This window comes from Pieris rapae, chromosome 2, assembly GCF_905147795.1.
Source record: "Pieris rapae chromosome 2, ilPieRapa1.1, whole genome shotgun sequence".
Taxonomy (NCBI): Eukaryota; Metazoa; Arthropoda; class Insecta; order Lepidoptera; family Pieridae; genus Pieris; species Pieris rapae.
Window position 1 is genome coordinate 2,225,471 of NC_059510.1, and position 17,719 is coordinate 2,243,189.

General features: G+C 35.4%; 1 protein-coding gene across 2 annotated transcripts; it reads right to left on the minus strand.

The window, feature by feature from the left end:
* Positions 1-174: 174 nt before the first annotated feature.
* Positions 175-17,585, minus strand: LOC110995188 (DNA polymerase theta). 2 transcript variants are annotated; one of them, XM_022262240.2, is made up of 10 exons: positions 17,094-17,585; positions 15,296-16,628; positions 14,828-14,952; positions 12,731-14,607; positions 12,468-12,651; positions 11,984-12,165; positions 11,416-11,585; positions 2,955-3,285; positions 2,262-2,526; positions 175-495 (listed from the first exon to the last, which is right to left on the minus strand). In XM_022262240.2, exons 1-10 carry the CDS (start codon positions 17,416-17,418, stop codon positions 224-226), a joined length of 5,064 nt encoding a protein of 1,687 aa, XP_022117932.2. In that variant the 5' UTR covers positions 17,419-17,585; the 3' UTR covers positions 175-223. The 2 variants fall into 2 exon arrangements, with proteins under 2 accessions (XP_022117932.2, XP_022117931.2); XM_022262239.2 differs by having other exon boundaries at positions 15,296-17,585.
* Positions 17,586-17,719: the final 134 nt, after the last annotated feature.

The following is a 17,719-nucleotide window of genomic DNA, read 5'->3' on the forward strand; positions in this document are numbered from 1 at the left end:
GTTATTAACGAATTTAAAAATATGATTTTTTGAATATCGAACGCCATTTTATATTTTCAACGACTTACAAACAACGAGAAAGGCTTACTGTTCGTAAAGTTTTTTATTTAGTTAATGAGTCTGTATATAAATATATAGACTCGGTTATAAGGAAATTAAAGACTAGATCCTTTAGGTAAAAGCATTTAATAAGGCGTAAATATCACAGGGCTGAACACTATCCTTATTTAACTTCTTCCAGCGAACCCCACGTCTTCCCACACCGCACTTTAACGGGTAACGGAACGTTCAGACTAACTGTGGTTTCCATAACTCTTTTTAACAATTTTATAAACTCCGCTTTCTTTGCTTCTGGTACTTCATAAATTAACTCATCGTGCATTTGGAGGATTAGGTGGGGTTTTGAATGATTATCTATAGCACACATGGCAGCCTTCGCTATATCTGCAGCAGAGCCCTGTATAGTGGTGTTAACCGCTTGTCGCTCTGCAGTACCTATAAATATAATTATTTATTTACTATATTTAACAAAACAGCGAGCAAAGGCTTTTCTGATGTTAAGCTATTGCACATGTGCGTTTCCGGCCTTTTAATAATTGGCACATTTGACAGGTCCACTCCGGATAATTCTATTTTTTTTATCGTAAACTAATATTTATTCGCTGAACGGTGCATTTTAGCAACGAAATTTTATGTCCTGTATGTAATAAGCTACTTGATGTTACGCTGTTTCGAGTGATGTGTTATGTAATTGTTTAAGCTTATTTATGCATAGATAAGCGTGTGTATAATTAAAAGAGGGAAATATTATAAATTAATAATACTGGTACAATATATATGCACCTTTTAAGCCTTGTGATGCAGCGTAAGTAATATATCTGTTACCATGGTTACTTTGTTACTTCCATACAAAAATGACAGCTATAGTAACAAATACCGTACTTAATTTTGACTGGCCTAAAAATCCGACAAATTGCACACATAATTTTCTGCACAATTGTAATGACTAAAGAACAATAACAAGTTATATAATATATACTATAATAATTCCTGAATTGACGTAAAACTTTTGACATATAGAGAAAAATGGTCTTTTATTATTCTAAGCTCTCAGACGGAATATTCGATTTAATTTCGACGGAATTTCGAAGTACTACTTTAGGTAGAGTTCGTTCGGTTCGATCAAACAAAATTACACTTAGAGTTTTGAAACTTTAATCGAATAGATGAAAGGAACGATGATAACGAGAAGCTGTAAAGAGCAAAAATGTCAAAAAAGATTTGAACATCTCAGGTGTATTTATTAAAATTGTTTCTTGACAAAGTTAGGTTTATAATTATCAGTATAACTTAAATGTAAAATTTTCATTAACATGAATGACGTTTACATAAGTGCATATTTGTCTATGCACGCATAATCTGTGGGTCCATCCGGCTGTAGTGTTAAATTTGGCTCAGTTACAAATTACCGAAATCGAAATGGTCCAACACAAAATTAGATTATATAAATTTATGGCCAATTCAAATAAGTAACATTAATATTTTATACTGTTCATACACTTTGAACGTTCGTTAATATAGAGTTGTCAATTAGGTTTGGAATTTTAACTAGAGCCTAATTCATACTGAAGGAATATGATAAAATTTATGAAATGAATATTTCTAGCTACCTATAAATTCTTTTTTTTTTCATATACAAATTTCTGTGTTGTTATGGTTTATGTGTATGTATTTGTTTACCATAAAGGAAGCAGGACAGACACATAACAAATAAAATATATACATGTTATAATTATATAGCTTTAAATTGTGTCCATGATAAAATTTGATTATATTTTTATAAAAGTATGCGTAAAACCACGAAAAAAATAGAATAACAGGCACGAAAATGTGAACGCACCAGTATAGAGTACATACATATGTATGTACATATGTGTGTCAATATGTAAGAAATGAGAAATAGGCTGGATATACGTTACTATAAGAGAAGCAGATAAATGGAGGAAAATTGTAACACTCTGGCAACCAAGGAAACCGAGTAGGTATTTAAAAAGTGGGCCGACGAAATCGTGGAAATGGCTGTAAAACCCTGGACGAGATTAATATACTATAAGGAAAAATGGAGTAGGAACACAGAATCAGTTATCGTAGATTAAGAAATGTTGTGTTTTAGGAATGTACCCAAAAAAATTCAGCATTGTTTGAAGTGAAGAACTCCGAACAACACAGCAGTTATACATATTAGTAAATAAATTACTCACATTTCTTCGACGGTACTTTGCTATTAATATCGGGTAGATAACGCCTCCGTTTCATCAAAGTCTCAACAAAGCCCCTACTCCGACACTCCTCTACAACATTTTGGGTGAATTTCTTTACTTCTGGATATGTTCTGTAAAAACTGTCCATGAACACCGCGGCCTCCATTTCTGATACGTCAAGATGCTGCGACAAAGAACGGTTGCCCATTCCATAGAGGATACCGTAGCAGAGCTGTTTCGCTTTTTGCCGAAGATCGTCGTCTACCTACAAATAATAGATTTCTTTAAATATTATTATTCATATTTTACTAACCCATTAAAGACTAAAATCCCTAAGTAGGAATTTTTTGTGTTTTTGGATGAAACTACGTAAGTGAAAAATTGTGAGTTACGAATTCACGATATATTTATCTCCTTTATACATATTTGAATTTTGAAACGTCGTCTCAAAATTCGTAGTCAATCAATACTCCATCACCCATCATTTTTAAAGTGACAAAGTGTGGCTGTTAAATATACTAATAATAATATCTAACAACTTACAAACTACGAAGTCGCTTAGCTTAGATCTGAGCTTAAATAATCAGTTAAATTTCAGACTACAAGATACTTTCATCCCGACTTAAAGACTATATCAGAAGCTTATCATACCCCGTTCGTCTGAAATCTTACAAAATTAAAAATAATTGTTACCTGACTTTCGGGTATCCCGCCCCAAGATGCCGCAATTGACTTGAAAACGTCAACATCAGACGCCATAATACGCGTCAACACAGCATCTTTACTATAGTGCGTTAGTATCCGCATCTCCAGCTGGCAATAATCCGCCGAGACAAACACAAAACCCGGCGAGGCTTTGAATATATTCCTACAGTTAAACTCTATCACATCGTCACAAGGTTTAAAATCGCCTAGTTCAAGGTACTCGAGGGGTATAGAGAACGTTCTCGGCACATTTTGTAGGTTCGGCTCGTGCATACTAATTCGTCCGGTGCAAGTGAACATCGTGTACGAAGGATTTATTCTGCAAACCAAATTACTTATTCATACCCCAACCGGAAAATGTAATATTGCCGAATGCTTGAAATAACATTGGCATTTCGTAGTTTATTTTTATAAGTTTTCGTGCTTTATTAAGACTAGTCCAAACTTATATTTGTAACTGAAAAGCGGTAGGTCTGTACTCAAAATTCAATTTATTTGTAGTTAATTATTTTTCAATTATGAAATTTGATGGGAGATGATTTTGACCTGAGACAAGAATTGAAACGCCAGCCTCAAACTTATATTAATAAATTTATTGCTATCATGAAAAATTTAAAATAGTGGCCTGCCCCGTGGCGGCCGGACGTCCGTTTTGTAAATGAATAAGAAAATAAATATAGATAATAAAATACGTTTATTTTGGAACCTTATGTTTAAACCTTAGGTTTGAACCTTATCATCAAGGTATCGCTTATTCTACGTCATTAAATTCGAACCTGTAGCCATTCCTATTCTTAAAACAAATATAGCAAATTAATTAGAAGTAGCCTGCCAGCACTAGTCCCAGGCCCTTTTATCAACTAGATAATCGCTAACTTTATAATGTAGGATTTTAATGATGATAGAATATTTCAAATCGGTCCAGTAGTTTTGAGCCTATTCAATAGAAACAAAAAAAACAAATAAATATTTTTTATAACATTACAGTAATACAAGTTACACATAACAAACTATAAGTTTCTCTTAAAGTCTCGTAAAATTTTATTTGTATAACTCCAGTATGAATACATAATGATCCAGTAGTCATCATCACATGAAGTCTAACTATTTTTTATTTATTTATATATACATTCTAAAACAATATGTGTTCGGAATAGAATTATTTAGTTGATAAAATAAATTGAGGGCCATGAGGGTGGTCCCAAAAATATTTTTAACTGGGCTGATCCGCGCATTCGCTTTGTGAACGTGTCGTGGTTGAACATTCGTTGCGTACAGTTAGATGCAATTTTATAGTGTTTTTTTGTGCATCTCTTGTCAATAGTTACGTCCTCCATTTAGACTATTATAGTGAGTGTTTTTGTGCGTATTCGTGAACTATTATTGTAAGGCAAGGTACAGCATCAGTCCTAACATTTCTTGTTCCCAAAACTAATAATCTATCCATCCTTACGGCTGACGTGTTTTTTTGTGCCTTTCGCCCTAACAAGGAGCAACCTTGAGGTATGTACTCAGGACTTATTTTAGTATAAGATTACGTATCAACGGCCACCGAACCGTTCTTTGTGATACATAATTTTTTGGTAGCAGAGCGTGGTTTCATTTTAGTTAATGATTTTTCGGTATATAAGTCCTGGGTTCATAACTTATTAATGCATATATCTTGTTATATTTGTAGGGATTATAGTGTTTTGATAGTGTTATAAATCCTTTTTTTGTAGTAAGTTATTAGCCGCTTATTATAATTTGCTTTTTATTTGATTTTTGTGCTATTGTTTGTACTTTTATACTTTTATATAATGGCGGTTTCGCACAAGGCACAAATAGCTGGTGTATTGCGGTGGCTAGGATCGGCCGTTTTAAATATTTCGCGAAAAGATCGCGTTCAGGCCCTTCTATCAAGAAGTGACGCGTTAGAGGATAGGATGAAAGATTTATATAAATCGTATCAGGCATTACTTGAATTGGGTTTGGAACCGGAGGTGATGGACAAGGTTTGTGCAGACATGGATCAGGCTGAGGATTTGGCTGATCAAATCAGGGAAGCCGTTGGTATTATTAAATTAAATTCGGCTACTCAGTCAAATAACCTTCAATCGAAGGATAGTTTAACTTTTTCAAGTGGTATTATAGGTAGGTTACCCAAATTAGATTTGCCCCATTTTAGTGGCGACTTAAGCCAATGGGTGGCGTTTATACATTTATTCGATAGTTTAGTGCACTCAAGGGGTGATTTAACATCTGCGCAAAAGTTGGCATATTTGTTGGCTAGTCTCACCGGGGAGGCTAAAGGGTTAGTCCAACATTTAGCACTTGTGGACAACAATTATGATATAGCCAGAGATTTACTAATGAGGCGGTATCAAAATATACGTAGGCTAGCGGATAGCCACGTAAATGTCATTTTAAATTTACATAGTAATGTGCAGAGCCACAACTTAAGAATTCAAGTTTTAAATCCTTTATTAGTGGCAATTAATGGCTTAAGGGGTTTAAATTTGCCTGTAGATAGTTGGTCTTTTATTTTGTTGCATATTACATTACAAAAACTAAATTTAGATATGCGCACCCGATTTGAACAGGCGTATGGTGGAGATTCAACCACTCATCTTCCCACGTTTGATGAATTGATCTTGTTTTTAGAGGATGAGTGTCGCAGACAGGATAATGTTCCAGCGCCGTCCACGACGCCGGCCCCAATTTCTACTAGGCCGCGACAACAGCATATGCGCTTAATGCGACGCCCTGACCAGCGAGTTTATAACGTGGCAACTCAACATTCAGGCAAATGTTGTGTTTATTGTCGAGTCCCTGATCACACCGTAGTGTCATGTCAAAAGTTTTTAGCATTACGTTTTCAAGCACGGCGAAATATTGCCCGACAGCGGAAGTGGTGTTATGGTTGTTTAGGTAAGCACCTGGCATCACAATGCCAAGTGTCACGACCATGCAAACAATGTAATGGCAATCATCACATTATACTTTGTGGTAATATGAATGGTTCACCCCAATCAGCTGCACCGGCACGGGAGTTTGTTGAAGATATGCAAAATACAGGTGATCAGTGGAATGGTGGTGTGAAGGTTAGACACTGTAGTTTTGGTCATGCTTCCAGGCACCGTACAAGATCAGGTTATTATGATTATCATCGGAGGCAGCCACCACCCTGCAGGGGCGGGGGAAACTTAAGGTCTCATGACAGGACTCGTGTCACCTCTGATCAGCAACAACTTCCTAAGAGCAAAGATAATTATGACTCTTGTGCATTACCTGCTATTGAACAGCAACGTCGTGATTTTGTTAGGCCTTTGCCCTTTTCTGAGTGGCCTCGTTTAGGCCAGCGGGTTCCTGAACCAGAAGGATATTGACTAGGTCACGTCCCTACTAGAACTCCTACATCTCCTATTACTGTTTTGTTACCCACCGCACAGATTTGTGTTGGTTCTCCATCAGGTGAGCAGGTAACCACGCGTGCGATTTTGGATTCTGGAGCACAGGGAAGTTTGGTGTCAATGGATTTGGTGGATAGGTTACAGTTGCGTATTTTCCCTGCTAGCGGGAGTATATTTGGTGTAGGTGGCTCTAAGGTTGCTGGTTTGCGGGGACAAGTTACACTTACTTTTTCTCCTGTTCAATGCTCTCAGCCACAGATTACAATTTCTGCCATAATTTTAGATAATGTTATGGGCAGACACCCACTTGTTAAATTACCATCGGAGATATTAGATTTTACACGTAGTCTAAACTTAGCGGATTGTACATTTCATATTCCAGGTCAAATCGATTTGCTACTCGGAGCAGAAGTTTTGGGAAGGCTGCGGCTAAGTAAAAGCACACTTTTACAACCAGCGGGTTTAGTAGCAGTCACAACTGATTTTGGTGATGTCATTATGGGTCCTGTGTTTCCAATAGAATCTCTTAGCGTTGAAGATGGTAACTTGTGTGTGGGACTCTCACTTGCTGAAGCCATTCAACGGTTTTGGGAAGTCGAAGAGCCCCCCACAGCGGCTCGTGAAAATCCGGAGCACCAAGAATGTGAATTGTTTTTTCAGAATAACACTGGTCGTCTCCGTTCGGGTAGGTTTGTCACGAGGTTACCTTTTTTACCATCCCGACCACCTTTGGGTCACTCCAGGTCTTTAGCTGAGAAAAGGTTAACATCCATGGAGAGACGAATGAAAAGAGATTCTACTTTTCGTGCTAAGTATTTAGAGTTTATGGACGAGTACTTTAAGCTCGGACATATGTCAGTTTCTGATTATGATTGGCGCACACAGGAGCACTACTTCATTCCACATCATGCTGTGTTTAAAGGTGGTAAAATAAGAGTGGTTTTCGATGGCTCAGCGCCTACTTCCAATGGAGTTTCTTTAAATCAATGTTTGCATTCGGGCCCAAAGTTACATCGTGACATTGGTGATATTTTAACAAATTTTAGAAGACATCAGATTGTATTTGTTGCAGATATTAAAATGATGTTTAGGCAAACTGTAATTCATACTGATGACCGTTGCTATCAACTTATCTTGTGGCGTGAGAAGGAATCCGATCCAGTTACAGTATTTGAATTAAATACCAATACATACGGACTCAGATCAAGTCCTTATATTGCTATTCGTACATTGTTAGAATTGGCTGAGCGAGAACGTTTGCAATTTCCAAGAGCAGCTGATGTTTTGAATAGTGATGTTTTCGTTGATGACATTTGCACTGGTGCTGCAAATGAGAAAGAAGCCTTGATACTACGCGATGAGCTAATTGGGATTCTTAAGGCTGGTGGATATGAGTTAAGGAAATGGGTGTCTAACTCACAAGCTGTTCTTGCTGGTTTACCCGAGGATCATCAACAACATCCTTATATTTTTCAGAACGTGGACAACCCTGACGCTGTTGCAGTATTAGGTATTCAGTATCAACCGTTAGGTGATATATTTACCTTTCGAGTGCAAGACATAGATGTAATTAAATCTTGGACAAAGCGTGTAGTACTTTCAACTGTAGCCAGGATATACGATCCTAATGGATGGTTAGCTCCAGTTGTTTTTTGGGCAAAATGTTTTATACAAAAGCTTTGGTTACAAGGATTAACATGGGATGCCCCTTTAGTTGGTGAATTGTTAAGTGTTTGGGTTAGGTTTGTTTCGTCGCTTCCTGAAATTCAATTGATTAAAATTGATAGGTCTTTATTGCCACCAGGGAAATGCATAGTGGATATTCATGGTTTTTGTGATGCATCGGAAAGTGGTTATGCTGCTGCAGTTTATATTCGTTCTGTCAATCAATCTGGTGTTGTAACGGTTAAACTAGTTATGGCAAAGAGTAAGGTTGCACCGGTAAGAACACGCTTAACAATTCCTAAATTAGAGTTATCAGGTGCTGTTCTATTGACACGTTTGATAAACCATGTTAAATCCATTTTTGGCCAAAAAATGAATATTCAGAAGTGTTTTGCTTGGACTGATAGTCAGATAGTTCTTGCATGGCTGCAAGCGTCAGTTCATGTTTTGGAAGTATTTGTGGCCAATAGGGTTTGTCAAATTCAGCAATCTGTCGTGACCTTGGATTGGAGGCATGTACCGGGAGAACTTAATCCGGCAGACTGTGCATCTCGAGGTTGTGAGGCTCCAGTAATATTAGACCATCCCTTATGGTGGGCTCCAGGTTGGCTGTACCAACCCGAAAATTGTTGGCCTCGCACTAAAACGGAACTTGTTGAGCCCCTTCCGGGTTTAAGAGTTATTTCTCTTGTCGTTCAGGAATCGATAGAAAACTTAGACCCGTTACTCGCAAGGTTTAGTTCATTAGACAAATTGATTGGAGTGACCGCCTGGATTAGGAGGTTTATTTATAATTCAAGGAATCCAACAATTAAGAATATGTCAAATGTATTATCACCAGAAGAAAGAAATGAATCCTTATTATTCTGGGTTCGTTATATCCAAGCTAAGCATTTTGAAACAGTCTTTGCTACTCTAAAAGGACAAGGTAAATTAAAGGGATCTGTTGCTCGGCTGAATCCATTTATTGATGATAAGGGTTTGTTACGCGTAGGTGGGAGATTACGCCATTCAGAACTACCTTATAATCATAAACATCCGCTTCTCCTTCCTAATCGAACTCCATTGGGAGATTTGATAATTACTGACAGACACGAAAATAATGCACATGTTGGCTTAAATACACTTTTGGCTATTATTCATCAACAATTTTGGATTTTGTCAGCCAGGAGGGCTATTCGAAATGTTATTTTTAAGTGTATTCCTTGTTATCGACTTAAAGCATCCTTGACTCAACCACAAATGGGAGATTTGCCTCCAGATCGCATTACTGCTGCTAGACCCTTCTCTGGTGTAGGCACCGATTTTGCTGGGCCATTTTCCATCAAGGTTTCATCATTGCGAAACGCCAAGATCGTAAAAGGGTACCTCTGTGTCTTTGTCTGTCTTGTTACAAAATCCGTACACCTGGAGGTGGTGTCATCACTTAGTACTGAAGCTTTTATCGCTTGTTTGTCTCGTTTTGTTAGTCGTCGAGGATTACCAAACTTGATTCGCTCCGACTGTGGGACAAATTTTAAGGGCAGTGAACGTTACCTCGGAGAAGTTTATAAGTTTTTGACTGAAAACCAACTGCCTATCGAAAGTTCACTTTCTCGTCGTGGAATTAAATGGAAATTTAGTCCGGCTGGATATCCATCTTGGGGTGGAATATTTGAGGCTGTAGTGAAGGTGGCCAAAACACATATACGACGAATTATAGGAGAATCAGTTCTTACATATGAAGAACTAGCCACAGTCTTTTGTAACATTGAATCTGTTTTGAACTCACGACCACTTTGTCCTATATCTTCGGACCCAAATGATCTAGAAGCTTTAACTCCTGGACATTTTTTGATTGGGGCTCCTCTCAATGCGTTACCTGAATATCCATTTGTGGACACACCAATAAATCGGCTCTCACGTTTCCAACTGCTACAACAATTATCTCAGAGTTTTTGGAAACGTTTTAATATAGAATATCTCCATTTATTGCAGCAACGAGTTCGTTGGATAGATAAAACAGATCCACCTAAGGTTGGGGACTTGGTTCTTATCAAAGAACCAAATATGCCACCATTATCTTGGAGACGCGGTCGCATTATTAAACTATTCCCGGGTGCAGATGGTACCCCACGAGTCGCCGAGGTCCGCGTTGGGGAATCGGTTTTAAAAAGAGCCGTGGCCTGCTTGTCACGTCTTCCAGTGGCATAACCTTTGCTACCAGCCTCCGGTTTTGGACTCAGTCATGTTAAGCCTGACTGGGACGGGGGACTGTTCGGAATAGAATTATTTAGTTGATAAAATAAATTGAGGGCCATGAGGGTGGTCCCAAAAATATTTTTAACTGGGCTGATCCGCGCATTCGCTTTGTGAACGTGTCGTGGTTGAACATTCGTTGCGTACAGTTAGATGCAATTTTATAGTGTTTTTTTGTGCATCTCTTGTCAATAGTTACGTCCTCCATTTAGACTATTATAGTGAGTGTTTTTGTGCGTATTCGTGAACTATTATTGTAAGGCAAGGTACAGCATCAGTCCTAACATTTCTTGTTCCCAAAACTAATAATCTATCCATCCTTACGGCTGACGTGTTTTTTTGTGCCTTTCGCCCTAACAAGGAGCAACCTTGAGGTATGTACTCAGGACTTATTTTAGTATAAGATTACGTATCAACGGCCACCGAACCGTTCTTTGTGATACAATATGTATGCCTAAAAAATACATAGAAAAAATATTAATAATAATGGATACGCCAACGTATGCCAGCACTTTACATTGAAATAAATTAATTTCATTAGGATCATGTGAATTCAACTATTGAACAATAAATATTGTTGAAAAGGTACAAAATAAAGCCTACAGCGATCGTTTGTTTTGGATCAGTGCCATAAGCTCGCGGTGTATACTGAAACCACGTACGTAAACTTTACACAGACTGACAAATGAGGACAATGTTTATAATCGATATTTTTATACTTTTTTAATTAAAATATTTTTACTGATGAATATTTAAAGCTTTGATTTTAATAAATAATACTGTGCGTCTCTTGCCGCTTTTTTCAAGTTCCGGTACACTTGGCACAAAACAAAGTTGAAACAGTGTATGTTTTTTTCCGACTTAATCGATATTATTGATGTAACAATTAAGAGTATGTCCTATGGGGTATTTTTGTTTTCTTTACTTCATTTACGATTTAAATAAACTATTTATTATGTTTTGTATTATTTTTTTTTGTAATTCTCTGGAAACACAATTACATAAAAATTGTAAGATAAGTAATTTAACTTCTAATGTTTGGCCGGAAATCGAATCAACAACCTTTGAGCCGTTATATTGACCACCTGGCTTGCTCTATTACTATAGCGATCGTATACCTATAAATCGTGGCTATAGAATAAGAAAATACTCACCTATTTTCCTTGCTATAGATGTAAGCCTTTTCCGTGAGTGGATACAGAGTTTTAGTGAGAATCGAGTTGAGTTTCCTCCAATAAATTACGATGCTTGCCATCGGACTGTTATGCGATGTTAACACGCTCTTCTTCGTGCTTACTTTGCGACCTCTGTAAAAACCAAGGACCTGAAAAAATACTATTAATGTAGCCATTCGTAAAAACACTTTGTTAGAACTTTATTAACGTACGTCACAATATTTCCATAATTCGACGTTTCAAATACTCAATGAAACGAAACTAAATTTAATAAAAACACATTTTAACGTGAAATACTGGCGTACACCAAAGACAATCCTTAAAAAAAAAGGAATAGAGACCCAAATATTTTGTTTTCACCCTATCAAAACCTTATTATAATAATATCTTATACATATTATATAGTCAAAATATATTATAACGACGAAGTCTGTATGTATTATTGTTAAATCAAAGAACGCGCGTCGCAATATTTTTATATTACTAGAATTCCTTAACCAAAATAAACAAATTTATACTTTAAATTATTATTAATTAATAAATATACCTTAGCTACGTCCTTGGACGAGTTGAAATTAAAGTGGTATCCGCATATCTTATAAGCCTTCCTTTGTAGGATTTCTTGCGAGCTTTTTACGTCTATCAACAGTCGAGACGCAAGCTCCTTATCAACCATTATACCCTGGTATTCACTCAGCGCAAGGATTCTTAATATTTGATTTTCTAAATCTGTAAAAGAGATCATGTTACATAATTTTCTGAAACAATTAAATAATATACTATTAAACCACATATATTAAATGTATAAAAGAAATTAATTTTAATAATAATAGCGTTACCACGTTTGCACAAGTCAATAAAGTTTAACATGTACCAAAACTAGATATTCAGTTTTAACCAGTACCTACTTAGTATGAACCATAAACGAATGTATTAAACTACTCAAATTAAATAGTAATGCTTTTATGGATAACTTTTTAACTATTTAATTAAAAATATGTTAAAGGGTTAAAATTATATGATATTCTCACTTAAAATATTTGGTGCAAATTGGTATCTATCCAAAAGAAACTTTTCCTGTTTAGCGGCGACATTAAACACAAGCCAGGCTTTAAGACAGGACTCTTCTATTCTATCTAATTTATTATAAGACTTTTCGGTGCTGTTGATGATAATTTTCGTTTTTGATAAGTCCACATCACAATATTTCTTGGTCTAAAAAAATAAAAAAATAAAAACATAAAAAATTGTATTTGTGGCGCGCATTCGCAATTTTAATTACAAAAGTACGTACCAATTCCTGAAAACTTGAAAAACCTTCTTCACTTTTAATAAGCCATTCCGACAATAGGACATCGGAAAATATTTTATTCAAATCGCATTTAAGTAAATTCATTAAATCTAAGTATAATTTCATCACTGATACAGATCTTATTTTACACATAGAGTTTGTAAATGTTTCAATAAATTTCACTGTAAAATGTCGTATATCAAAACTAGACAAATCTAAAAAAATACATTGATACGGACAATAAATAGTTATGCCATAAGCAGATGTTTCTGATTTCTTTATGTTATTAAAAATAGTATTTCCAATCAAATTTGATGGCGGTACATTTTGAGTCGTCAATACTAAACTGGCAAACTCAGAGATATGGAGAACATTTAGATTTTCAATAATATCACTGTCTCTAAGTATATAACATTCAAATATTTCATTATTCACATGAATGTTAAATAATTTTGATTTCATTGATTTCATCTTTAATTTGTTTTGACTAGATACGATTTTCAACAATGATTTTGAATCATTCTTTAGTTTTTTCTTTTTTACTACTGGTTGTGAGGAAGTTTTAGCTCGCCGAGTCCTTTTTAATGGACTTATAAAATCTTTTTTAACCCATAATTCGTTCACTTCTTGTGTCGATATTTCTTCAGTATCTTCAGTTTTGACAGGGCTTAATTTTTCTTCGACTTTTTCTATTTTATTGTCTTTACTATTATCTAAATCATCATCACTATCATCACTTACGTAAAATAATCTTATGTTTTCATCATTATCAACTACGGTAATTTTAAAAGCTTCCAAAATCGAGCTAGAATTAATATTTAAATAATCAGAATGTGGCGTTTTCTCGTTTTTAGATTCCATTTTTGTATCGATTACAGTATTAGGAATCGAATCTATTGGCAGGCTCTCTTCAAATAAACTAGAATTATCGCCTTCAGATGAAAACAAACTAATGTCTTTCAAAATTTTACTGTTACTTTTGACTTGGCATGTTAAACTTCTATTGGAACAATCGAAATCTTCAAGTTCACCAAAACTTATATTTGGTGAAACTACTTGAGCTGTAAGCTTCAATTTCGAGATATTGTTTAAAGCCGTTTCATTTATTTGTAATGAATCCCACAAAATATCAGGTTCTTTAAATTGAACAGGCAATTCTTCTTGTTTCTTTTCATATTCTTTTTTACAGACAGAGATATCCTTGTTTTCATTATTATTATGACGAATTTCACACTCGCTTTCCACTATGCTTTGTACTTTAGAAACCACTAAAACATTCTCTTTTGTATTTTCCGTTTCAAGTTCGTCATCCGTGCCAGTAAGTATACTCTCAGATAGTTGGTTTTCTGATTTTAATGAACATCCTATCTTTAACTCCTTACTCCCTGCCTCCTCCTTAGACACCGCATCAACTTCACTTTTCTGGACGGGATTTTCGTGCAATGTTTTAATAGTCTTTTCTTCCCATTTTATTACTTTAACTCCAATTTCTAATTGCAAATAATTTCTTGCTTCTAAAATCAAGTTCTTTGCAGCCTCCCGTGCAGTCATGCCACAATAGCCAGTAATCCATATATTTCTAATTTTATTTCGTTTTCGGATGTCTGTGTCGTCATCTTCTTCACCACCTTTTTCACTTTGAAAAGGCACGGCCTTATGCAAAGCATTTTCAATAATATTCACATCTGCTGAAGCTATACTTGAAATTGTCTCAAATCCTGCATTATACAAAGTTCGAGCTCTTACGCCATTTAATGAAGTTAATTTCATCAATTCTAACAGGTCTGAATGGACACCAAAATGCAATCGGTCTTGAAATTGTGATATGAGCAATTCCATATTTTTCCAACCTAATTGTCTGCTAAAAGCTGTGACCATTCCTGCAATAATAAAGCCATGATTTGTGTGATAAATTATAAATTTACAGTGTGTGTAAACTAGGTTACATTTACAAATTCGAACATATATTTGACTTTCATACATCCAATGGACCCTCTATAGAAATTCAAGTACAGTTAAAGACTCAATTATGTCTTTTTGCATTAATACGAGTTACGTTATAAACAAATAAAGGCATTCTTCTATTTTCAATTTATATACCTGCAAAAGTGGCAGCAGCTTGTTGAAGACCTTGCAAAAAACCACGAGCACATTGAAATTTCGCAGCCACTTCAGGAAGAGGCACTTCATTCACCAAATCTTGCAATGCTAAAGCAGTATAAAACCTAAAACCACAGTGAAATCAGTAGTCTTCAATAAAATATTTTTCCGGGTGTATGTCTCAGATTTCTGTAAGGGTGTTTCATGAAAATTTCTCAATTAAATAAGCAAGTAGCAAGCATCAGGCTCAGCCTGACAAGCGGTAGATTTTTTGGGACCTATGGTTTCCTCACAATGTTTTTCTTTACCATTCGAGCGAATGTTAAATGCGCACATAGAAAGAAGGTTTATTGGTTCAAAGCCAGGGATCGAGCCTACGACACATCGTTGGCGAATCGCATGCTGAACACTGCAAGTAGTCTTCAGTATGTATAAAAACAGTTGTGTTACAAGTTAATATATAAATACCTTTTATGAACATTTAATTTCTTTATACATGAGGCTTTATTTCCTCCTCCACCTCTTAAGCATCGAATGATAAAGCTCTCTTGCACACCAACAAGCTCTCCCACCCTTTTCATAGCTATTGTAAGTGATTCCCATAGTGTTAGTAAATGAAGCCAATCTACATCTGCCCATTGACTACTTACACTGTATGGTGTAACTAAATAAATAAGATGTAAATCAGTTTCTAGTACTATACATTGTCGAGCCTTTTGTAATTCACAAAACAGAGATAATCCATCATTTGGTGCCATGCTAGAAGACAAACATGCTTTTCCCAAAGAAGTAGCAACATAACGCTCTTCATCATCGACTAATTGAAACCGTATAAGTTCATAATCAATTAACCTTCTTAAAGTATCCTTTAGAAGAGAATTTGGCGAAGAGTCTGAAGACTGGTTAAATAATAAAGTACACTTTGAATAAAGCTCCAATTCAGCTTTAGTGCATACAGCTTGACTAGCTACCATTTCAATAACAGCCCTCATAAATTTATCCTCGCATTCAATACAACTTTTTACTGGATCTAGATTGCCCATCATAAGATCAAAACCGGCCTTTTGTTCTGACTTTGTGCATATGAGAATACTTTCTCCCTTTGTATCTTTACCCATTCTACCAGCTCTACCAACCATTTGTTTATAGGTCAAAATATTTATAGGCTGTCTTTGAAAAACGGGTGACCTAATAATTACTCTCCTTGCTGGTAAGTTCACTCCTGAACTTAAGGTAGATGTTGCTACCAAGACCCTTATAGCCCCTGATTTAAAAGCTCCCTCAATAATATCTCTTTCATCAAAAGTTAGGCCAGCATGGTGATATGCAACACCAAAAGAGATAACATTTTTTAACACTTGATCTAAACCAACTGGACAGTTGTTAAGTTGTTCTAAAACTTCTCCAATAATATCTGTCTTAAGTTGATCACGTAAGGTCAAGCCAATATTTTGGCCACTGCAACCTAATTTAAAAAATGAAGAGGCAATACTCTGAGCCAGATTTTCACATCTATTTTTTGTCATGCAGAATATTAATACTGAACAACCATCCTTTATTGTGTCCAAACAAATATTAAGAACATTGTCACTATCATTTTTCTCAGTCATTACTTCAACAGTCCCTGTAAGCTTACCATTCTTATCAAAATATTTGTTGTCAACCAAACAAAACTCATCTAGAGGAATTGGCCTAAACTCTGTGACATATAGTTCACCATCTAACCAATTTGACAAAACTTCTAAGTTTGGCAGTGTTGCAGACATGCCAATAATTTGAATTTGCACATCTTCTAACCGAGCTGAAACATACTTCACTTTAGTCAAGAGAAGCTCTAAAATATATCCTCTATGAGGATCCCCAAGTAAGTGTAGTTCATCCACAATTATAGCCCCAAGATCAGAGATACTTTTATCATCTAGCATTTTATTAACTAAGCTATTAGCTTTTTCTATGGTGCATATAGCTATATGTACTGCTTGAAGTCCACCAGGAGGAGACAGAGATCCCATAAATCCTTCAACACGAATTCCTGAACTAGATAGAATATGTTGTAAGTAAAACATTTTTTCTCTAACTATTGAAACAAATGGCAGAATTATGATAACCTTCTTTTGTCTCTCAAGAATAGTCTTTATAGTCAATATTTCCGCTACTAATGTCTTTCCAGCAGACGTTGGAGCAGAATAAACTAAGTTCTTACAGTCAAATAATACTTTTGGATTACTTAAACATTCAACCTGCCAATCAAACATTTTATGTATACCTTTCTGAGCATATTTTTGTACGATTTCATTAGGCAGCCCCCAGTTTCTCAAATCATTCTTATATTCTTTATTTTCTTTACTACTTTTCGTTAAAACATTTGTATTATAACTGCTGGAATCTAAGGTGCTTACTTGCAGCGTGTTTTTCTTACATATAGTCGAAAGTAAAGAACCATTACTTTTATTATAGCTCTCTTTTTGTTGTGATACATATTCTTTGACTTCTATTAATGAGCATTTTACATTAAATGAATTGTCGAAACAGTTATTCAAAAACGAAACATTTTCAGCTAACACTTGAGTGTCCAATGCTTCACAATCCATTATTTTATACTTTGTATACTATATAATATTTTCCCATTTCATGTGTGTCCAAATATAAAGCTAAAATATGATTAAATCTAATTTAAATTAATATAAAATTATTAGTAGTGATTCTACGACTACAAAGGTAATTTAAACAGCTGATAGATGATTTCGATGTGTATTCAGTTTTCAGAGTTGCGACTTGCGAACATTGTAAACAAAACAATAGTCTGTATGACTGTGAGTGACGTTTTTATTTTCACTTTTTGATCAGCTGTCATATTTGACAATTGATATTAAAATAGATGCAACAACAGTC

Excerpts from the sequence above, each read along its gene's own strand:
- LOC110995188 (XM_022262239.2), bottom strand. The coding sequence starts at position 17,418 with ATGGATTGTGAAGCATTGGACACTCAAGTGTTAGCTGAAAATGTTTCG. Across the intron at positions 12,652-12,730 it reads TTTCAAGTTTTCAGGAATTG|ACCAAGAAATATTGTGATGT; the intron begins GTACGTACTTTT and ends TTATTTTTTTAG. Across the intron at positions 3,286-11,415 it reads ATCTATAGCAAGGAAAATAG|AATAAATCCTTCGTACACGA; the intron begins GTGAGTATTTTC and ends TTTGGTTTGCAG.